This window comes from Pelobates fuscus, chromosome 5, assembly GCF_036172605.1.
Source record: "Pelobates fuscus isolate aPelFus1 chromosome 5, aPelFus1.pri, whole genome shotgun sequence".
Lineage (NCBI taxonomy): Eukaryota > Metazoa > Chordata > Amphibia > Anura > Pelobatidae > Pelobates > Pelobates fuscus.
This window is the reverse complement of record NC_086321.1, coordinates 337,616,883-337,642,000: the sequence shown is the minus strand read 5'-3', so window position 1 is coordinate 337,642,000 and position 25,118 is coordinate 337,616,883. Positions and strand designations below refer to the sequence as shown.

The 25,118-nt window shown below is 42.3% G+C and overlaps 1 protein-coding gene across 1 annotated transcript in view; it reads left to right on the top strand.

Moving 5' to 3' along the window:
• LOC134611650 (fer-1-like protein 4) overlaps window positions 1–25,118 on the top strand; it is a 192,427-nt gene that overhangs the window by 123,112 nt on the left and 44,197 nt on the right. Inside the window, exons 29-31 of the mRNA XM_063455751.1 lie at window positions 20,704–20,869; window positions 22,128–22,228; window positions 23,172–23,297. Coding sequence (XP_063311821.1) covers window positions 20,704–20,869; window positions 22,128–22,228; window positions 23,172–23,297 — 393 coding nt within the window. The remainder of the gene's footprint in view (window positions 1–20,703; window positions 20,870–22,127; window positions 22,229–23,171; window positions 23,298–25,118) is intronic.

Sequence of the window (25,118 nt, the reverse complement as noted above, 5' to 3'; positions counted from 1 at the left end):
GAACGTCTAAGGGAGAGGCAGAATACTCGAGATAGAACTGGTAGATCTTCCTTTAGACTAGCACCATCATTTCAAATTTCTGAAACCAAAACTCCACAGGTTTCAGAACCTATGCAGTTAGGCCTTACTCGTCTGTCAGAGGAGGAGAGACAGTACAGGAGAAGGGAGGGACTGTGTATGTATTGTGGAGCCAGAGGTCATGTACGTTTGAGCTGTCCCAGTCGTCCGGGAAACGCTCGCACCTAAGTTTCTCTAGAGGACAGACCTTGGGTGTTTCGATTTTGTCCTCTACTCATAACTACAAAGAACATAGACTCCTATTACCGGTCTCTTTAACTTGGGAAAAGGGAACCTTAGAGACTATGGCATTGATAGACTCCGGCGCTGCTGAGAGTTTTATCGACCAAAAGTTTCTCACCAAACACACTATCCCATCCCAGTTAAGGAAGATACCCTTGGCTGTTGAGGCCATTGATGGTAGACCTTTAGTTGAGCCTGTGATTTTCCGGGAGACCACACCTCTTAACTTAACTATTGGTATTCTACACAAGGAGGAAATATCCCTACTACTCATTTCATCTCCTTCTGTTCCCATAGTCCTGGGATACTCCTGGCTTAAGAGACATAACCCCGTTATAGATTGGAGATCAGGGGAAATAGTTTCGTGGGGTCAGGATTGTCAAGAGAATTGTTTAAAGAAAGTGTCACCTCTCTGTAGTGTCAACGCTCTTAATAACGCTACCGACTCTACCAAAGTACAGATACCGTCCTTGTATCAAGATTTAAAGGCAGTATTTGACAAAGGAAAGGCTGATACTTTACCACCACATAGGCCTTTTGATTGCAAAATTAATTTACTTTCTGGTACTATGCCCCCCAGGGGTCATGTATATCCTTTGTCTACGAATGAGAACTTAGTTCTAGAGGAGTATATTCGTGAAAACCTAGACAAGGGGTTCATTAGAAGATCCTCCTCCCCTGCTGGGGCTGGATTTTTTTTTGTTAAAAAGAAGGATGGTTCTTTAAGACCTTGCATTGACTACCGAGGTCTTAACAAGATAACCATTAGAAATGTATATCCGATTCCCTTGATCACCGAGCTTTTTGATCGATTAAAAAGTTCTAAGATTTTCACTAAGTTAGACCTTAGAGGTGCTTATAATTTGGTGAGAATTCACGACGGAGACGAGTGGAAAACTGCATTCAATACTCGATATGGGCACTATGAGTATACTGTAATGCCTTTTGGTCTCTGCAATGCCCCGGCGGTATTTCAGGACCTTATTAATGAGGTTCTTAGGGAGTTTCAAGATGACTGTGTGATTGTATACCTTGATGATATACTTATACATTCCAGGGATATTGAAACTCACCACGGACAAGTCAGAAGGGTTTTACACAAACTTCTTCAGCATGGCTTATACTGCAAATTAGAGAAATGCAGCTTTGATCAATCCCAAACTACCTTTCTTGGTTATGTGATTTCTGGAGAGGGGTTTGAAATGGATCCGGAGAAGCTCCAATCCATATTAGATTGGCCTTTACCTAAGGGTCTCAAGGCTATCCAGAGATTTATTGGTTTCTCCAATTACTACAGACGTTTCATTAAGGGATACTCCTCTATCATTGCTCCCATCACCAATATGACCAAACAAGGGGCTGATACTAAGAATTGGTCTACTGAAGCACTTCTGGCTTTTAAGACACTCAAGGAGCTGTTTGCTTCCGCACCAATTTTAGTTCACCCTGATACTACACTACCTTTCCTGCTCGAAGTTGACGCTTCTGAGACAGGTATAGGTGCCGTTCTGTCCCAAAGGTTGGGTGTAGATAAACCATTGCATCCTTGTGGATACTTTTCCAAAAAATTGTCAGGTACTGAAAGCAGATATGACATTGGTGACAGGGAACTCCTAGCGGTTATAATGGCCTTAAAGGAGTGGAGACATTTATTGGAGGGTACTTTGCATCCTGTTACTATTTTGACAGATCATAAAAACTTATCCTATATTGGAGAGGCTAAACGACTATCATCTAGACAGGCTCGTTGGTCCATATTCCTCACTCACTTCAACTACGTACTCACATATAGGCCAGGTTCTAAGAATTCTAAAGCCGATGCCTTGTCTCGCCAATATGAACCTGCTGCCATATCTGAGCCGGTTTTGTCCTCTATAGTACCCAAGTGTAACATTATCGCTAACACTACTCTCAAAGTCCACTCTCCGCTACTTGAGCAGATAAGGAGCTTGCAGCATCTGGCACCTAGACTGACTCCTGCTTCCAGACTTTTCGTTCCTCCTGAACTCCAACTGGAGCTCTTACAGTGTCTTCACGAGAGTAAGGTGGCTGGTCATCCGGGTGTTCGCAAGACGTATTCTTTGATCTCCAAAGATTTCTGGTGGCCTTCGTTACGGAAGGATATTAAGGATTTTATCGGAGTTTGTGAGGTCTGTACTAAAACTAAACTACCGCATTCGCTTCCTTGTGGCCTTCTACAACCTCTGGAAATTCCTGACAAACCTTGGTCCTGTGTGGCAATGGACTTTATTGTGGATTTGCCTGTTTCTAAAAGGCACACTGTTATCCTCACCGTAGTCGATAGGTTTACCAAGATGGCACATTTCGTACCTTTGCCTAAACTTCCGACTTCTCCTGAATTGGCGGAGATATTTGCTAAAGAGATTTTTCGCTTGCATGGGATTCCTTCGGAGATCACTTCTGATAGAGGCTCCCAATTTGTTTCACGTTTTTGGAGATCATTCTGTTCTCAATTAGGCATCAAATTGAATTTTTCTTCCGCCTATCATCCTCAGTCTAACGGAGCTGCCGAACGAACCAACCAGAAGATTGAGCAATACTTACGTTGTTTTGTTTCCGAACACCAGGACGATTGGGTCGGTTTGATTCCTTGGGCGGAGTTTGCGCACAACAATCTCGTTTGTGACTCTACGCATTCAAGCCCCTTCTTCATGAACTATGGCTTTCATCCATCTATTCTTCCCTCGGTTTCTCCTTCCCAAGGAGTGCCGTCGGTTGATGTCCATGTGGCCAATTTGAGGAAGTTGTGGGATCAGACTCGACAGATTCTTCTACACAATTCTATGCTGGTTAAGAAACATGCTGACAAACGTAGAAGGGCGGCTCCGAATTTCGTTCCAGGCGATAGAGTTTGGTTGAGTACTAGGAATATTCGCCTTAAAGTTCCTTCCATGAAATTCGCTCCTCGTTATATTGGTCCCTACAGGATCTTGACTCGAATTAACCCAGTGGCGTATCGTCTAGCTCTCCCAGCTACTTTACGCATCCCGAACTCCTTTCACGTGTCATTGCTGAAACCTCTAATCTGTAACAGATTCTCCTCCACAATCGCCCCTCCGCGCCCTGTTCAGGTGGAGGGTCAGGAGGAGTATGAGGTTAACTCCATTATTGATTCTCGTGTCTCCCGGGGGAGAGTACAATATTTGGTTGACTGGAAGGGTTATGGTCCTGAGGAGAGGAGTTGGGTACCACAAGAGGATGTTCATGCTCCTCGCCTTCGCAGGGCATTTCACTCCCGCTTTCCATCTCGCCCCGGCTCCTTCCGCCCGGTGGGCGTATCTGAGAGGGGGGGTACTGTCAGGGTACCTGAAGCCTCTACCTCTGAGAGAGGTAGAGACTTAGAAGTTTATCCGTCCGGACGGCATGTCTCCTCGGTCCCTCGCGGTTCACCCGGTCTTGCAAACGCCGGCCGCGAGGGAGTCACTTCCTTTTATAGCAGGAGGACCGGAGGTCGACGTCATGACGCCAACCCGGAACGTCCTGTCACTCAAATCTCTGGAGACGAATCAGGACTCGCCGGAGGCGTGTCTTCGCTCCCTAACCAGGATACTTAACAGTGGTTCTCTCATTTACTCATTGCCCTGTCGTGGTTCTAGTCTGTCTAGTCACACAGTGCTCTGTTATTCTCTTGCCTTTTGGTTCTGACCCGGCTTTGGTATTTACTCTCCTATCTTTCTGTTATCCTTGACCCGGCTTGTCTCTCGCTTACCTGTCTTCTCGTTCCCTCGACCTCGGCTTGTCTCTGACCATTCTATCGTAGTTTTACGTTAAGTCCGGCCATTCTAAGGACCGGTATACGTATCTGCTACTCTTTGTACTCTGCGTGTTGGATCCCTGACCCGATCCTGACAATCTCTTCATTATTTCCTCTGCATCTATTTCTTTTCAAAATTCTTTATTTATAGTAACAGTTTTTGCGTTGCAATGAGTAAACATAAAGGGGTTAAACACAATAAGTGAAACGTTGCATGAAGCCAACAGTGGTCGTATAAGCATCTGATTGTCGGGACCCTTAAAGGGTGGTGATCGTACCTGAGGACAATATGTCTTATTTCCGAGCGCTTAGATAGTTTTTTATCCGCTCCGAGTCAACTTGTCGTCCCCTCCTTGTCGTCCACACCTGTGGGTGTCGCCTTGTCCTCCACCGTAGGCCCAGAGTCGGTGGCTGTAGGGTTGGTCGGTCAGTCGGGGTGCGAAATGCGTCAGTAGGCTGCTGAATTTAGGGTCACTTAGTCTGAAGTGGTTAGTTGAACCTGGTATGGGCTCTAAACCTGTAAGTAGGGTTGCCTCTAGGTAGTGTGAGATTCAACGGTTGTTCCTTAGCCAATGCTCCCATTTCCGTGCATCAGGTTCTAGGTGTCTGAATAGCGTAGTTGTGTATGCTGTTTGTGGGCGTCCATAGGTGGGACGATGCTCGTAGTCATCAGGGTTGTTTATCTCGTCAGTCGTGGTTCGGGGTGGGTAAGGGATGGAGCTGTCGGAGGGAGTGTCTCCAGTCCCCCAGTCGAGGTACTTTTGGGAGGTCCCGTATGGCTGATCATGCGAGTATGAAGGGTGATGGGAGATGGACGGGTGGGGTGGGATAGATTTGGTCAACTTGGATTGGTTCTGGGCGCCCGCACCCCCGTCCCCCGAGGAGGGGTGATAGGGGGGTGGTGTTCTCTGCATCTTTTAAATCCCAAGAACTCTGTATTTATTTTTTTATTGGATTTATTGGATTTATTTATTTATTGGATTGGCATATAAAGGCAAAGCCCAATCTCCAATGAGCTGGGAGTTATTAAAATGCTATCTACGTATATTGAATTTGTGTAATGTTCTATAACTTGATTTTAATTGTTCACATTTTGGTATTTGACTATTAAACTCCCACCACTCATTTCATTCATCTGTCAAACACATTATTGAATGTCGGGTCGGATGGTTAACAGCAGGATGAAGTAAGTTGCTTAAATAGCTAGAGGCTGAGAACTTGATGAGCTCCTATTCTTATATTTTAGGACCTGTCTATTAATGTCCTAATGTTTAGTCTTTCACCTTAATGCACAGTCTCTCTCAGTCCTTGCTGGTCAGATTAGTTTTCCCTGTCTCCTTCCCAGCCATCCCAGTCTTGCAAATATTTACAAGGACAAGTCTTACCACATCTGGAGTACAATTAGAAATGGAATAAACCAGTCCAGGATTTAGGGATTACCCAGTTGTGTGTAAAGTGTTTTTAGAAAAAAAATAAAAAATACACAATCTGCCCATGATAAAATCCAAGGGTGACACTGGCATTCATGCAGACGATAGAGTTCTAGTTGTGTGGGTCTTTACTAACCTTTGCTGTCAATAGAAAGAAAACATCAAAAAAAAAGTAACATCATTGTATATTCTGTGCCACTTGACTAGGAGGCAAATGCTTTGCAGTCAAAGCCTATCCAACAAGTAAATCTAAATAAAATTACCCTCTCTGTTACCATCTTTTCTGAAGAGGTTCTAGTGCATTTTAAGTCATTTTGCATCATGTTGACAATTAGAGGTGCATTCCAATTCATCCTTTGATAATTATCGACACCATGTATGCCAATGAGCAATGTCAAAGTGCTCATAATCCCATCATTCGGACACTTTTTGATAACACTTCTACCATTATCAGTCCAGTAAAAAAGAACCATACTCTTTAGGTCAAACAGTCCAGAGTCAGCAATCACAATTCCAGAGAGGAATTTTCAACACTTTAGCTGAACCTTTAGAATCTTACAGGGTTATTTACTAAAGTGAGAATTCAAAGTGTATTGAAAATCTATGGGGTTATGCGCATGCACAAAATCCAGTGAAAATGACCGAATTGGCAATTCTCATATTTACTAAAGCCTGATGCGTTCAAAGTCGGTCGGTCCGATTTAAATCTACAACTAATGTCCAAATGCAATCGATATCCTGATTAAAATCTCTGCTTTTGCCAAACATAAAAATAATTGGCACACCTATGACATCCTACATGTTTTAAGATTGTCTACTACAATAACTACATGATAACAAACGTCAGAAATACCAGCTTGTTGTAAATCTGTTTATCTCATTATTCTTTTACTATTGGTGCATATAATCCGTTCACACCTTATTAAGACAACCACTCAAACCTGCACTATACTCTTATCTTTATTCTATTATAAAAAATGTTCTGACTTATATGTACACTTCCTATATCTGACAAATCAATTCTTTGATACCTTTCTTAGCGTATATTGTATAATCTTTGTTGTTACCATGCACAACAACAACAAAAAAATTAAAAAAAATGAATTGGATTTGGATTCGGAAGTCACACAACATTGTTTTTTTGTTTTGTTTTGTTTTTTATAAATCTTTATTTTTCGTGTGGCAAGATGATAAACACACGTGTATGGCCACAACAGCCTCTACACGTCAAACAGTGCATATTATATACAGGAAAACTATGTATTGAATCCCGTCCTCCCTGATCCACAAACTGTTGGATTAGAGACTTGGGAAAAGGGGCAGGGTGGTGGTACCAGTTCCACCTAAATGTGGGCTTGAACCCCGATATTTACATAAGAATTGCAGAGAAATGTGCAGATTGGATAGCTCCCCTTTAAACAGAGAAAAGGGGGAAAGCTCCCAATCAACTTGGTATTTAAAAAAAGAACACTAATTACTGTAGACATGTACCTTTAGATATGTCTAAAAAGGAAAAAGGTATCGCTGAGGAAAAGCATATAGATATTGGAAACACTAGATAAACATGTATCCTAACATAAGCAGTGATACACTGTAACTTTATTAAACAAACTGTAGAGAGGATACAATGTGTCAGTGTCCAAAGAATGCTTAATCTTGAAAAATCCTAAATGGATATATCTCAATACCAAAATAACAATTGAGGCATATTAAGTGCTAAAATATGAAATGTATTGCAGTTGAGTAATCCACAGAGGAAAGAACAAAGAGAATGTGATACCTTTGAATCTTATAGAAGTTGGACAGGTGGAACAGTAGAAGCAGTGTAGCATAATATAAGGAAGGACACAGACTGTCCGTTAAACAGTAGCTTTAAAGTTGCTTGTTACATACTTGGGAGTAATAGGATAAAGTGGTAAATGAAATAAAGGACGAAATTCCCTAGTAGTCCACTATTCTAAACTCCTATAAACTCCCCCCAACACCTTCATGGGTGTTCTATCCTTTGTAGAACGCTATGCTCTGTCCCCTTAAGCTGCTATCATTAAACTAGTCCAGTTTCTAAAGAAAAGTACATAGACATTTTAGCTAACGAAAAAAGGAAAAAATAAATAAATAAACAAGTGTCAATAGAGGATTCCCTCGTGCATCGTGATGTGCTTGGTGAGTGAGGGAGATCCAAAAGAAAAAACCCGATGCGCGTTTCAGAGTGCAAGACTCCTTCGTCAGGGGTAAAAATTGCCGCCCGATCCCCCCCCCCAGTATTTAAATGTGAACTGGCCAATCAGAGTGATAAGGGTAAATACCGTCATTGATGACGTGTCGCTGTGCGACCACGTGAGATTACTGTGGGCGGGGTCTAAGCCACCGCATCAGAATGATTGGCAGCTAGTTTGCCTCCCTCTGTACCCGAAATAACGGCGATCTGGAAGAGGTTTAAACATTATATATGAGCTCCACATTTGACAGGGGACCATTAATGATCTCTCTTACTGTCAGTGTTAAATAAATATATGTGGAAGTCTGCTCGTAATTCGTAACGTACTTGTCGATCGCTTTTTAGTATATACAAAGTAAAGTCTTGAATTAAAGGTATAGACTCACCAATTCTTTTGTATCAATTTTGATGAGAGAAGAGTGTCTTCTGATTGTCTCTTATCTTTTAAAGGTATAGACCCACCGATTCTTTTTATGTCTCAATCATTGAAGAAGAGTGTCTTCTGTAATCTCTTATCACTTGATGAAGTATATTTAAATTAAGACAATAAGTATATACACTTATTAATATTTGGTCTTTCATATTAAAATTAAAGAGGCAACTGGAGAGAGAAAGGGTAGAGGGGAGGAGGAAGGGAAATCAAAATTCCATCTAAATATGTGCTATTAGTGATTCAAAAGTTAAATAACCTATACGTTAAAGAAAAAATTATCGCAGGTAATTAGACTCGCTAAGGTATAGCCGTGATTTTGTTATTCAGTGTTCTAAAAGTTGTTATTTTAGAGACTTTTTTCAAATAAAAGGAGAGTATGAAAAACCTTCGTTCAGTCCCCTAGGGGACAATGTTTTTAGGCAGTATATCCAGTAACATTCACGTCTTCTCAGACGTTGGTCCCAATTGCCTTTTCTTTGGTCTGGTTTAATTAATTCAATGCCCACAAATTTGAGGACATTAGGGTCCCCATTATGGGCTGTCTTGACAAGTCTGGAGACAGGGGTTTCAATGTTTCTTGCTGTTTTGACTGAGTTAATATGTTCCAGTATCCTTTTCTTAAGGGGTCTAAAAGTTTTACCTATATACATGAGTTGACATTGACATGTAATCAGGTAAATCACCCCTTTTGAACTACAGTTGAAAAATGATAGAGAGTTGAAATTTTCTGTATGAGTGCTGTCACTAAAGTTTTTTGAGCTTGTGTTTATATAGCTGCAAGCTTTACACCTTCCACTTCTGTAGGTACCCTTGATTTTATTTGACAGTCAATGTGTTGGTGGTTTCTTTGGTTGAAAGTGGCTGTGCACTAGCATGTCTTTTAGGTTCCTACCTCTTCTGGCTGTTAGAGAGGCATATATAGGAAGGACGTCTTTCAACTGTGCGTCTTGTTTTAAGAGGGGCCAGAAACGGTTCATAATTGTCTTAACCTGATCCCAACCGGCATCGAACGTAGCAATGCATCTTAGTTGTTTCTGTTCAGGTTCCTTAGTAGTCGAGGAGGAGGTTGTTTTTTCTCTGAGGAGGCTTTCCTGTTCTGTTAGGAGAGCCCTATGGTATGCCCTCTTTAGGCACTTATTGGGGTATCCCTTGGACCTAAACATCTGACGCAATTCTTTTGCTTTTATCTTGAAATCATCTATATCAGAGCAATTGTGTCTTAGGCGCAGGTATTGGCCAATTGGGATCCCCTTTTCTTTTGGATCTCCCTCAGTCACCAAGCACATCACGATGCACGAGGGAATCCTCTATTGACACTTGTTTATTTATTTATTTTTTCCTTTTTTCGTTAGCTAAAATGTCTGTGTACTTTTCTTTAGAAACTGGACTAGTTTAATGATAGCAGCTTAAGGGGACAGAGCATAGCGTTCTACAAAGGATAGAACACCCATGAAGGTGTTGGGGGGAGTTTATAGGAGTTTAGAATAGTGGACTACTAGGGAATTTCGTCCTTTATTTCATTTACCACTTTATCCTATTACTCCCAAGTATGTAACAAGCAACTTTAAAGCTACTGTTTAACGGACAGTCTGTGTCCTTCCTTATATTATGCTACACTGCTTCTACTGTTCCACCTGTCCAACTTCTATAAGATTCAAAGGTATCACATTTTCTTTTTTCTTTCCTCTGTGGATTACTCAACTGCAATACATTTCATATTTTAGCACTTAATATGCCTCAATTGTTATTTTGGTATTGAGATATATCCATTTAGGATTTTTCAAGATTAAGCATTCTTTGGACACTGACACATTGTATCCTCTCTACAGTTTGTTTAATAAAGTTACAGTGTATCACTGCTTATGTTAGGATACATGTTTATCTAGTGTTTCCAATATCTATATGCTTTTCCTCAGCGATACCTTTTTCCTTTTTAGACATATCTAAAGGTACATGTCTACAGTAATTAGTGTTCTTTTTTTAAATACCAAGTTGATTGGGAGCTTTCCCTCTTTTCTCTGTTTAAAGGGGAGCTATCCAATCTGCACATTTCTCTGCAATTCTCATATTATATACAGGCATTACTAGATTCTTTTCACACACATTTTTTTGTAATTACGATTGGTCTCATTGTTATAGTGAGTACGTTAAATCATGTAACCGTGAGGGTAGGAGACACCTGTCTGCTTATGGCACCCCTTGTTTTATGGGGTCTTGAGTGGAGGGGAGAGGGTAGTTACGGCTAAGTCTGGGTATTATTTCTGGTTCCCTGCCTTGTGTCTCATGGTTGTGGGTGTATGATGTGGCCCTTCTGCACATAGGCCTGGAGTGGGTTATGGTGGTCGTGGGGTCCCTCCGTGGGTTTCCCTTCTAGGACTAAGTCCGCTCCCTTGTTGTTCCTGACTGAGGCCATTAGTTTGCACCTGTGTGCGTAGTCGTAAGGTGTCTTTTCGTCCTAGTGGTGGCTGCGTGTGGTCGCTGGTCAATTTTACAACTATGGCTGTTAAGTCTAGGTGGTTATAGGTCGCTGTGGTGTGACAGGATCAAGCCTAACCCGTGTGGTTCCAGGCTAGAGTTATTAGCCTTGGTGGTGTGCTTGATGCCAGTCTGGTTTGCTATGTCGCCCTTGATGTCAGTTCCCTGTAACCCCAGGGAGAGGGGGGAGGTGTCGTCGGAGCAAGGGTGGTTGGCTCTAGTGAGCCTCGTTCGCACTGCAATAACTTTTAGAATGAGAAAGAACATAGAACTACATGTAGTTTAAGTATCAGACTTATTAACACAAAATATTTAAACGAAATGTTTAAACTAAAGCCTAATCGGCTGTCGGCAAAGGCATATCCTTCAGGTCTTGGGTTTGGTGCCCCTGCTTATTCCAGGAGTCGCGGTTGTATCTGTTCTTGTTGTCCCTGGCTGAGGGTCTAGTTGTGTCATCGAGGTCAATGCGAGGTTCGGTAGTCTAGACTAGTCATCAGTGTTCGGCCCTCCGTGTGGTCGGTGGCCTTGAAGTGCTTATCATCTTTAGTGATCCAGAGAGTTCCTGGGGTCGCCCATCTATAGGCTATTCCTGCCGCTTGGAGTTGTTTGGTGATTGGGTGCATACTCTTGCGCCATTGTAGTGTGGCTCTGCTTAAGTCCTGGAAGAAGGAGAGTTGGCATGCTTCGAAGTCAAAAGGGGTCTGCCCTTGTATTGCTGCCATTAGCCCCAGTTTGTCTGACATTGTGTGGCATCTTAATATTATGTCCCGTGGAGCTGAGGTGGGTGCTTGTGGGGATTTGGCTATTCTATAGATCCCATCGAATTGGAATGTTTTTGCTTGTCTTGTCGGTAAGAGTGTGGCCACAAGGCGTCTGGTGAAGTGTGGCAATTCTTCTCGTGGCACTGACTCAGGTACCCCTCGAATTTTGATATTTTTGCGGCGCCCTCTATCATCCAGGAGGTTAACTTGCCTGGACATTGTCGCTTGTGAGGATTGTAGGTGTCGCACCTTCTCCCCCAGAGCCAGGTAGTTCTCCCTCAGTCCCTTGACCTCCTCTTCGATCGCCTGTGTGCGCGTTGACACTGCGTGCATGTCCAGCTTAAGTACTGCCAGATCTGCTTCCCACATTTGTCTGAGATTCTGTTGTAGGCCTGTCAGCATTGCCTGTATGTCTTGTTTTGAGGCCGGTGTGCTGGCTTCTGATGTCCATGTGGGTATGGGGTGTTGGGGACTGGGGTGTGGACTGTCCTGTGTTTCTCCCTCCTCTGATGGTTGTGGGGATGTGTCACGGGGAGTTTGGGCCTTCACTGAGCTTGGGGCCTGTAGCATTTAGCCTATGTCGGGCTGCGGCTTTGAGATGTTTTGGGGCATTTTTTGCGCCCTGCGACCCATCTCACCTGAGCTCTGTGTGCTGGGGTACCAGTCCTCAAAGTCTGGGATGTTCCAGGGCCAGTGCGTTCCCGTTATGGCCTGAGGCTGCCCGCCCGTCCTGTAGGCCTTGCCGCCTCGGTGCTTAGTTTTGGAGCCCGGTGTCAAGGGGAATGGCATCGGCGTCACAGTAAGGTTCTCCGAGGTAAGTGCTCGTTTGTGTGGCCGAGAATGATACGGGGTGTGCCCGGTTGCTGTAGATTGCATTGGATTGCACTGGAGCTCCGGCAATGTGCGTCTGCTCCGGTCCATGTCATGCTCCGTTCCCACAACACTTTTTTTTAAATAAAATTTAGAACCAGATGCACGCTCGCAAGTTTTCATTCGCTTTGTCTCATGCAAGTGAATGATAATTTTTACTATAACTAATATTACTATTACTATTACTATTATATACGTTGCTAGATTTGTCCCCTTGCAGTGTTAGCAGTCATTAGGCAAATAGTTAACAAAAAGTATTGGCGGTGCAAGGGCTAATTATGTGGACAAATGAAAAAGTAAAATAAGTAAAATAAAAATAAAAACTTAAATAAAAAATCTATGGGGGTCGTATTATATTGCTGTAAGGGAGGTTGTGACAAACTAACCTGAAAACCCTATTATTTGATATTTGGTTTGATCTACCGAACGCAGACCACCCCCTGGCTCATTAACTTGAAAGTAACCTCAAAGTTAAGTGCTCTGCCTGGGCGGCTGCAGCTCATATAACTGAACAACACGAGCGCTATTCGGTGAAAAGGTACGCACGAACTAGACGAATAATCGCTACCTATGAGCCAGGGGAACCGTTCGGTATTTTATTCGTTTTGGGACTCCGGAAAGTGACTGACCGCTAACACTTTTCTTCTGAAACTATTTTGGGCAGACACCACGTGTGTGGTCGGTCAAAACTTTACCCTGGTAGCGATTCATCTGTATTCATGGGATCTGAGTGCTATTTGGACACTTTGGGCGCTCAGATCCAGGCTATCTGGGAAAATATGACTCGTGGTGGTCCCTATTGATATTATGTCTGTTTTGCAGTGTTTCATGTTTTATTTTCTGTACCTCTAGTGCCTTGGAGAGCATTAGTTTAAGTAAAGTACACTCAATTATCTCCCAGACACAGAGATGCCGGGGCGTGTTTTCCTATGCTTTTCCTGGAGACCCCATGCTAGGGGTCTGTCTATAAAAGTGGGCATTCTGGCCAAAATAAAACATTCCTGTTGTACCCTTCATCAAGTCTCGACTGATGTTTGGGTATGTGAATGACGAAGTGCTTGATTTTTCCACGACCTGCTTTGATTTTGTGAGAATACAAATTAACGTACCATGCGAACGGTCTATATTTCCATAACCACCTAGTAGTTTAGGAGAGTGTGAACGAACGTACGATACTAAATACAAGGGATTTGTTTTAAACCTATGGTAGGTGTGGGCATATCTACTAATATGTTAAAACTATGAAGACACCTTCCCAAGCCTGTGAAATACCACAAGCAACATAATCAACCCCATGTCCCCACCCATTGGGTGTGGGACTTTTAAATAAGTAACGGGGCAGGACAAATTACTGTCCAACTTTCTGTCTTTTCGCGTGGCTGGTGGGTGGAGGCTATTTAATAAAGTAAGGGGGAGGGATATCATTATGTCCCCCTGCTCCCACCCTTTGTGAGTAAGTGGGGGCTCTTATAATATACATGTGGGGACCTAGTGTCCCCCCTTAGACCTAATTTCTCCCCCTGGCCCACACCCACTTGCAGTAATAAGGGGCCCTATATATAAACTTCAGAGGAGAGGACCAAGTTTTCTCTCTCCAGCCTTCACCCATTGAAGGTGGTGGGGGCACTTATTAATTAAACAATAGGTGGGTACATGCCATTATCTAACCCCCAAAAGAGTTGTAAGTCCACCCCTACTCGCTAATTACACCCCCCCAAAAAAAATATCCCTACCTACCCCTACCATAATAATAGTGAGAGAGGGCAATTAAACGAATACCTGTTACTTTTCATCAGAATACTTCTTTCTTCTAATTATTTTTATCTGCAGCCAACTAAAAAAGCCAAATATAAATCCATTATTTACAATTCACAATTTTTCACAAACTCTTTTGAAATAAAAAAAAAGAGCCGATACCGATCAAAAAAATAAACACTGGAATGCGCCACAATAAAATTATTCTATCTTTCTCCATGGAGGACTCGGTGCAGACTGAGTTCCGATAGCAAGGAAAACCCTTATATAGGCTTTACCACGCTATGTCAGCTGTTGCAAAGCATGAGGGAATTTGTCGCACTTTGTAATATGAGTAGAAACTCATAGTTGGCTCTGTAAGCCAACCAATCAGAATGCTCTGACAGCCAAGTTTAATTTCTCTCGAGACTTGGCTGCCAGATGTTATTGAAAACCCCATGATGGCGCCAGTTTTAACCTCATCATATTGGCCTAACGGGTTTGACATTGTGAGGCTAATGAGTAAATCATGTGTAAGACCCATTTTTTCTTCAATACTGTTTTCTGACTTCGGAGTAAAATGGTCGATTGGGTTTGGATTGTGATCATTCTGTAACCTGTCTGGCAATTTCTTAAAATAAAATAATTTTATCAATCAGTTACCCCTTTGATAAGATTTCTGCTCTCTTCAACACCGTTTTCCAAAGAATCCACACTAAGATAACTTAAACTACAGGATACAATAATAGAACCAAAATTGCATCTATTCATCTGGAAATATTATCCAATTGTCTGCCTAATTTAACAAGTGATTTATATTCCATACTATTTTCCATGACTTAACCTTTAAAGAATAAGTGACAATTAGTGATGTCCCGAACTGTTCGCCGGGAACCGTTCGCCAACGAACATAGCTTGTTCATGGCGAACGCGGCGGGCGAACATATGCGAAGTTCGGTCCGCCCCCTATTCGTCATGGGGGTGGGAGGGTCTGGGTGGGAGGGTCTGCTGCTGATTGGCTGGAATGTGTCTGCTGACTGTGAGGTACAGGGTCAAAGTTTACTCAATGATGACGAATAGGGGGCGGACCGAACATCGCATATGTTCGCCCGCCGCGTTCGCCGCGAACAAGCTATGTTTGCCGGCAAACGGTTCCCGGCGAACAGTTCGGGACATCACTAGTGACAATCAATATCTCTGAGTTGTGACCCAAAATTACAATTACGCAATTACAATTTGTGTCTTAGTGACCATATTTCTATTTAAAACCCTGTAAATAGCCCAAATGGTCAATTGTGATGACAGCATTAAATGTCTATGCTAATGTTTTTGAAAGCTTTATTATTTCTCAAAATTATGATGAATTTAAAGTATTTTTCTATCGACTGCTATCTCTTTCAGCGATATCTAAAAATGTCCTGTTCATATTTGTATAGTTAATACACTAGGCTTTGAAAAAAAAAAAACACCTTAAAATCATATTTACTCAAGCATACTACTTATCGGCATACATGGATAGGATACATATAATGTCCCTATATATAAAATGTTACTAATTAAATCCAAAATAAAACTTATTCCACAAAATCCACAATTTATCTAAATGTAATACTGCCAATTAAAAAAATTTAATACTATCTAAGATGGACATCACTAACTTCAGTTATAGTTGATTTTCACGAAAACACTAATGCACACAATTCTAGGTTGTTTAGAGCAGTGTTCTCCAACCCAGTCCTCATGGACCACCAACAGTCCAGGTTTTGTCAGTATCTCCATTGGAATAAAACAGGGAAATACAAAAATCCTGGACTTTTGGTGGTCCATGACTGGGTTGGAGAACACTGGTTTAGAGTATTTAACAGACAAGAAGGGGGGCCTGACAGCCAAGATGGCCGGCCGCACACTCTAAGAGCTCCTGCAGTACAGAGCACAAACATGCTACCACAGATCGACCCCTTAACGCTAGCAATTAACGATGACCAGAGATATACTCACGATGACATGCGTAACAGAATGATACCGATCCGGCACCGAAACGAGGCGGAATGACTCACACCGACCATGCTGCCTACAATAGAGCGGAGCCTAAGGCCTGGGGGAGACGGCCGATCCCCCGGCACGGGAGCTGCTCACAAGCGTGAACTCAACGCGACCCTGCTGCCCCCCCCTGGACCGGCAGGGGATATCCCGGTCCTCGCTGGTGACGATCACCCCAAGCCGCCGTCTGACCAAACGACAAGCAACATGGGCATGCACAGGGGAGGGCTGGCAGCGTTAGGCCTGGGGGGCAAATCCAGTCAAGTGGCCCATCGCAACAAGAGGAGAGTAAAAACACGTTTCCCATGTGATTGAAAGGGGGGGCAGTCACCTAAACAGACACACTCACTGACAGGCACACACACTTGCTGATTTGACACACACTAACAAACTCACTGACAGGCACACGCACACTCACTGACAGAAACACAGTTACAGGCATACTAACTCACACAGACACAGACAAACTGGCACACACACAGAGACATACATACTTGCACACACACAGACCTACTGACACACACACACACACACACACAGACAGACAGACCTACTGACACACACACACAGACCTACTGACACACACACACAGACCTACTGACACACACACACAGACCTACTGACACACACACACACACAGACATACTGACACACACACACTTTACACTTTTAAAGACAGTTTCCTACCTTTGCTGGTACCTTTCCTGAGGTCCAGTGTGCTGGCTAGGGTGCTTGGGAGTTGGGGTCTAGCTCTTCTTGCTGTGTATGGGTCAACCGGTGGTCCCCCTTAGTGTGTGTGGGCCCCAGTTCAACCACAGTACCAGTACCGCGGGCCCATGGAGGGCAACGAGGGGCATAACTGGGGACCACTGGGCCCCTGTGCAAGAATTAAAGTAGGGCCCCCTTGTCACTCTACCTGGTGCATATTTTCACTCCTCGTCACTCCCCACTAAGCAATACACATGGTTGACATGTGTATGGTTTATTTGTGTGATTGTACTGTTGCTGGGTGAGTGTTACATGTATGTGTGTAGTTGGATGAGTGTGATTGTGTGGGTGTGAGAGCTGGCTGAGTGTGATTGTATTTGTGGCTGTTTGAGAGAGAGACAAAGAAACAGAGAGGGAGATAGAGTGCAGAGAAGACAGATAGGGAGGGAGAGACCGAGACAGAGAGCCAAAGGGAGACAGAGCTACACATGTAAAGAGATGGAGAGACAGAGAGTGACACAAGGAAAGGAGAGCCAGAGACAGCTAGAGAGAGACAAAGAGTGACACAAGGAAAGGAGAGACTGAGACAGCTAGAAAACCATAGAGAGACAGAGAGTGACACAAGGAAAGGAGAGACTGAGACAGCTATAAAACCATAGAGAGACAGAGAGTGACACAAGGAAAGGAGAGACGGAGACAGCTATAAAACTATAGAGAGACAGAGAGTGACACAAGGAAAGGAGAGCCAGAGACAGCTAGAAAACCATAGAGAGACAGAGAGTGACACAACGAAAGGAGAGCCAGAGACAGCTAGAAAACCATAGAGAGACAGAGAGTGACACAAGGAAAGGAGAGACGGAGACAGCTATAAAACTATAGAGAGACAGAGAGTGACACAAGGAAAGGAGAGACTGAGACAGCTAGAAAACCATAGAGAGACAGAGAGTGACACAACGAAAGGAGAGCCAGAGACAGCTAGAAAACCATAGAGAGACAGAGAGTGACACAAGGAAAGGAGAGCCAGAGACAGCTAGAGAGAGACAGAGTAACACAAGGAAAGGAGAGACTGAGACAGCTAGAAAACTAGAGAGACAGAGAGTGACACAAGGAAAGGAGATCTAGAGACAGCTAGAAAGCTATAGAGAGACAGAGAGTGATACAAGGAAAGGAGAGCCTAAGACAGTTAAAAAACTTGAGAGACAGAAAGGAAGTGAGACACACAGAAAGAAGTAGAGCCAGGAAGAGACAGCCTCCTATGTGTGCAGGGAGAGGTGAGGTAGAGTATTTCACTCACCTTGATCCTGTGTGCCACTGCTGCAAGCTGGGACAGGAAATCCTGGGGGCCTGAGGTCTGCTGGGCTTGCTCTGTGCTCCCCTGTGCTCCCCTGTGCTGTCTAAGTGCTGGCATCCTGGGAACTGAGGGAGGGGCCCTGCAGGCAGGATATGGAGGCAGCTCTGCCAGAACTCCGCCCAGGAAGAGGTGAGGGTAGGCATTGAGTTCCAGTGTGCCTCCGCGGCACACCCAAACAATGAATGCAGCGGGACCTCCATCTGCACCTCACTCTGCCCCTTACTGAGGTTACTGGCCGATCGGCCAATCAGTGAGGTAGGATAATTTCTATTTAGTATATTGCCGAATTAGCAATATACTAAATAGCAGTTTTGCAAGGGGAGCCAGTCCTGCCAGCTGGGGTCTACAGAGCAGCCAGGCCCCCTGGTGTGATGGGCCTGGACGCAGCTCCGACCCGGTAGTTCAGCCACTGGGGGGAACTTTTTTTTTTTTTTTTGGATGTGGGCAGCCCTGGATTTAGGGCGGCCTGGGGGGCAATTGCCACCCTGCCCCCCGGCCCAGCCCGCCCCTGGGCATGCACAGGCCCACACAGGATGGAGGCACTAACAGAGCCTACCACAAAACGCACTTTAATCAAGCCTCCCAGGCACACACACGACTTCTACGACCAGATCTGCGCCAGCCTGTGGATGAGGCTCCAGACCCAGAGACGGTCCTACAAGATGGCGATCACAGAGGTGGCGGCGTGGATCCGCCCGGCACTCCGGCGCAAATTAGGTGGGAACCCCCCTCGGATCTCCAGAGAGGCTCCCTGGCAGAGCAGGAGACCAACACAGAGGGAAACAAAGCCAGGTACTCTGGGCACCAGCACTAGAGCCCACACACCCCGGAGGGGACCTTGCCAACATGCCGCCCCATACATCAGCGGCTCTAACGGCCATTACCCAGCAGGGCGCAACCACACGCTTGAACACTCACAGTTCCGGCCGCGCTGCAGATCAAGAGACAGGGAAGCTGGATACCATTAAGAGAAACGGGCGGAACGCCCCACAGCGACCCACGAGGAGGAGAACCGCGACCCAACAGTACACCAAGCAGAGCCTACCTGACCGCAACTCGCCAGGTCGCAACTGAACAGCTGCATCGACCAACACGGGGGGGCACACACTCAGTCACGAAGAGGCATCGGCTGACATGACGGGGACTTGGACTTAATATCAGGCATAGTAACCACTGGCACTCAGCCCTTTATGCCCCCAAACAAACTCCCATGATACTTAATCACTGCTAATGTGCCTAAACTGCTCTATAACGGTGTACTTGCTAAGACTGCACGTAGTTAAGAATGTTGTACTCACACTCTGTCTAGCATGCACTATAACATAGGGACCAGGCTAGCTCCTACCCCGAGCGGCATACATCTGAGGGCATACCTGCCTATTTAAAAGACACCCTCTTTATTGCAGCAGATGGACCCCAGCAATGATGGGCATAATAGTGCAACCATTAGTTCATACCCTGTTAGCCCCTCTTGCGCCCACACCGAACACAGGACCCAGCGGCTGCTTTGCCGAAATATTAATCACAGTTTAGCGTGTTACTTTATTTTATTTTATTAATTTTTTATTTTGTACCTCTATAATCGACTAAGTTAAGGTCAAACCATACAGATTGTCTTAGCCAGCCCTAAGGTTTTTCTTGTTAAGCGACAATATATGCATTGGCGTGGATTCATACATTTTTCATATTGTTTTTTATGGGGAACCTAAAGCAACGCAAGTTTAAGCTAGTTTAACTCTCAACTTACTCTCGAAATGTCCAAGCCTGTACAAACATTAACTAGTTGTCAAATCTGAGGGTCAACAGTCTAACAATGTTATGTCATATCCTGACAATACCTAAACAACGTAAAACCATACTGTTTAATACCCAAAAATATGCTTGTTCTACTATGTACCTCTATGTTTAACTGTTTTAATGCGCTGGAGGATTGCCTTTGGGGTACCTCACAAGCGAATGTTATAAGCTTACGCACAACAAAAATAAAGAATTAAAAAATATATATTTTTTTTAAAAACAGACAAGAAGAAAACTGTTCTAATCACAGGAATGGAATTTGTTTTTACACCAATGTATACGTTTAACTTATTTAAAATGTTTATTTGTTTATTTGGCATCTCAAGTAATTATTAAAACCAAGTTATACTTTAATTAAGATATAAAAACGCTATATAAATATAAAAAAAATATGGGATCCATGGATTTTATGTTATGAAAGTGTCAAGCCAGGCCAGTGATCTTCTGAACCAACCTACCCTGTAAATGATCTACCCCTAGACTGCCCCCCTTTACAGAGCCTTAAGACCAATGCTCTATGTTGAACTGATGCTATAATATCTGCATTATCTTTCCTTTGGAAAGACACAGTATCCGTCCAAACTTTTCTGTTTTGTTTATTGTAAGAATATATTTGTATAAATTTTATATGACTGGTAAAATGATGCTAGATTGCTGAATTATGCACCTGATTGTATGATAAGAATGTGACTGTATGTCTATATATATATATATCTTTTTTTTTTTTAAATATTCAGTAAAGATGAATTGGGAAAAAATGTTTTGTTCATTCTAGAATGTAAAGTATTAAATGTTCTCTAAATGAATTCAGGAGCTGCCAGAGCAGGTATATCTTCATCCACCACTGAGTATCTTTGTTGTGGAGAAGAGAGCCTTTGGTCGTTCAGTCATGGTTGGAACTGCAGTGGTCTCTCATCTTATGAAGTTTGCCCCCAAAGAATTAGAAGATATGAGCGATGAGGCAGATAAAACTAAACGTAAGTATATTGGTTTTTGTGACTACCTATTCTGTTTATCCTGTAAGACACTTTGAGGGCCATTATAGTTAGAAGTGATCATTGCACATTTTTAATCCACCTTATTTTCCATTCATATCATGCTTAATTTTCATTTTTTCTCAAGATTCTTACAAGTGTCTAACACGTAAATCCATGACCGGTGGCTATAAATGGTCTACATAACGTGTTTCAGTTAATTATTTTAATTCTCATTTTGTATGCAATATTCCATAGCTCTATTTTTGGGTGATTTGACTACAATATGGCTGAATGCCTGCTCCCACTTTTGAAAGTCAGTGGACTAAACCTTAGCATAAGAATTACATTTTCAAAAAATGAGTTTCTCTCTTGTAGTAGAATTTTGGGATACATTTTACATGGCTCTAATTTACTACCCCGGTAATAGACTTCTCTTTTGGGGGAGTGATTATCACACAATAGTGCTAGCTTTAGTGTACCAATAATAGGAGTTTTATTAATGTCAGGACACAAATATTTCTTTACTGAACTCCAATAGCTTCAAATAAATTACATAGTAACAATGGACCAATCATAAAATGAAGGTTAAACATAATCATGAAAGACAGTACGCTTTCTTTGATTCAAATTAATGTACAATTTTGTAACAGGCCAGGAGGCTTGATATTTTGCATTATGAATGCTACAAACTAAGTTAAAAGAGCAAATGAGGCATGAGGGGCCAGGCGGAAATATAATCTGCAGAAAGCATCCTTCTGATTGGTTATTTTATTACTAAGTAATTGTTTTGCTGCTATTAAAGTGAGGGAAAATATGAAGCGTCCCGTCTTGCTGACTGAAAAGGCTCTCAGCCAGTCCTAGTCCTCACATAGCTTTGCATGTCAGCCTTGTACACAACTCATCAATTCCTGACAAGTTTCATTTGAAAGCTGTACATGTAATTGCATTTACTCATGAAACACTATTTGCACAAGGTAGGTGAAAATAGCATAATTCAGGAATAACATTGACTTATGCGTGGCACATGTGTGTGGGGCTGTGATTTACGGGAGTACCCGTTTGATATTATTTATTGGCAATGTCATATAAAACACACGTGTGTGTGTGTGCACGACTGTTTGATGTTATTTAAGTGTGATGTGCGTGTAAATGTCCTACAGAACAAATACAGGGCAGCAAGTCATTTACATTTTAATGACATGTTATTTTGATAGAAGGGGAGTTGATATAATTTCATTTTTGGTTCCCTGACTTTTAGCAAAAAGAAGTTTACCTCGAGCAAGCTCTATGCTTCGTATTGTAATCGCCGACCCAGAGAAACCAAAAGACACCAAATTTAACCCTCTGGACATAGTGAAGGTACGTGAGATATTTAGAACTTATATTTATAATTTACCAACATTCTAAAAGAACTGTATAGATAAATTGAGTTCCTGTCCTAATCTACATGGATCTGATTTATCCCTGAATAATATAAAAACAGAGGCCACTGAACTTTCCTCACAGAGATGCATTGATTCAATGTATCTCTATGAGGAGATGCTGATTGGCCAGGGCAGTGTTTGCGTTGTGTGCTGGTTCTGCCCCGATCTGGCTCCTTGACAAGCTCAGTCAATCCAATATGAAAGCATTGTGATTGGCTCAAAACACAACTTCTAATGATGCCAGCTAAGCAGGCAGATCAGAGGCAGAGCCAGCAGCAGCTGACTGCAATAAAGATAAGATTTTGCTATACTTAGGGGGCAAGGCGGGCTAGATGGTGGTTTTAACACTATAGGGTCAGGAATACATGTTTATGTTCCTGGCCCTATAGTGTTCCTTTAACCATACTTCTAATGGGCAGACCCTCATTCAGTGTTAAACTGCTTGAAGGGGACTCCAGGCACTATAACCAATTCAATGAGTTGAAATGTTTATAGTGCCTATAGTGTCTCTTTAAGGGGGGTTTCCAATAAGGCCATGTGGTTTACAATGAGCCTAGAGAGGGCTCAAGAGAGGCACTGTGTGATATGGTGTGTATCTAGTGGGGATAACAGAGATATAATATGCTATAGTGGACATAGATTTGCATCCAGAGAGTCACTGTGCGACTGGTTAATGATCGCTTTCCAGGATGACACCGAAGCAGTACTGATAGAAACGGACCTGTAGCTATAATTATTATGGAGAAATATTCCAGACAGATTGAGTGTTTGACAGGTGGGGAAATAACTTTTACCTGTGACTATTTAATTTTTTAAAATAATATTTTCCTGATTGCTTGTTTTCATACATCATATTAAGAACTCTCTGTATATTTCAGGATCCGCTGAAGAACCTCGCTAAAGTAGCAAAGCTGCCAGAGGAGCTTGAAGAAGAGGTGCCTGATGCTGAGGAGCTAGATTGGTGGTCAAAATATTATGAATCCTTAAGAGAAATAAATGATCAGGTATGTTGGGAACTGTGCATAAACACTGGTCAATGGCTAGTTTAAAATATATGTGCATATAATGTAAATGTGTGTTTGAGAGTGTGAATGAGGTACTGTGTACATGAGTTGGGATGAAGAGGCCAACTCTGATCTCCTTGACTCAACTGAGTGCAGGATTTTAGTACCTCGGAATTCTAGGCATTGTTATATTACATGTGTCTTTTATATAACTGTATGCCCCAACCCAAAATAAATGGTGAAATAAAACACCAGAACATTAGGAATATACAGTTGCAAGAAAAAGTATGTGAGCCCTTTGGAATGATATGGATTTCTGCACAAATTGGTCATAAAATGTGATCTGATCATCTAAGTCACAACAATAGACAATCACAGTCTGCTTAACCCCTTAAGGACCGGACTTTTTTTGCGATGTTGTACATTTGCGACCAGGCATCTTTTTGACACTTTTGTGGTGGTTGTGTTTAGCTGTAATTTTCCGCTCTCTCATTTACTGTTCCCATACAAATTATATATTGTTTTTTTCAGGACAAAAGGGGCTTTCTTTACATACCATTATTTATATAATCTCATGTAATTTAATTTTTAAAAAATGAAAAAATATGATGAAAAATTGAAAAAAATACATGTTTTTTGACTTTTATGTAAAAAATATTTTACTCATCTACAAAAGCGAATGAAAAAAACTGCTAAATAGATTCCAAATTTTGTCCTGAGTTTAAAAATACCCAGTGTTTACATGCTTTTTGCTATTTTTTTGCATGTTATAGGGCTATAGGTACAAGTAGGATATTGCGGTTTCAAAACCTATATTTTTAAAATGTATCAATAGTGACATTGTAACACTATTATCTGTCATAAATCGCTAAATAACACCCCACATGTACATATTTTTTTTAAAGTAGACAACCCAGGGTATTCAATATGGGGTATGTCCAGACTTTTTTAGTAGCCACTTAGTCGCAAACACTGGCCAAAGTTAGCGTTCATATTTGTTTGTGTGTGAAAAAAGTAAAAAACTAAACTGAACGCTAATTTTGGCCAGTGTTTGTGACTAAGTGGTTACTAAAAAAGACTGGACATACCCCATTTGCAATACCTTGGGTTGTCTACTTTTGCAAATGGTATGCCATCATGGGGGTAATTCTCATTCCTGGGCTACCATACGCTCTCAAAGGCAACGTAACCAACCTGGCCATTTTCAATGTAAAAATATGACCCATATATTTGACCCTGTAACTTTCAAAAACGCTATAAAACCTGTACATGGGGGGTACTGTTATACTCAGGAGACTTTGCTGAACACAAATATTAGTGTTTCAAAACTGGAAAATGTATCACAACAATTATATCATCAGTAAAAGTGCTGTTTGTGTGTGAAAAATGCAAAACAAAGTCACTTTCACTGACAATATCATCGCTGTGATATGTTTTACTGTTTTGAATCACTAATATTTGTGTTCAGCGAAGTCTCCTGAGTAAAACAGTACCCCCAATGTACAGGTTTTAGGGTGTCGTAGAACGTTACAGGGTAAAATACAGTGATAGGAAATTAAATTCTCTGGACTTTCGGCCTAGGTTGGCAGGCAGGTCCCTTAAATTGCAATCAATAAAATAACTTAATTATGTAAACATATTACATAAATACGCACGTAGAATTTAAATATATATGCATATTTATATATTTGAAGTCTACGTGTATATTTATATAATTATTTATGTAATTTTGTATATGGACATATGAATAGTTCGTATTCTTTTTATTTATTTATATATACATAGATATATATACAATTTCATTCTAAGTGTATATTGATA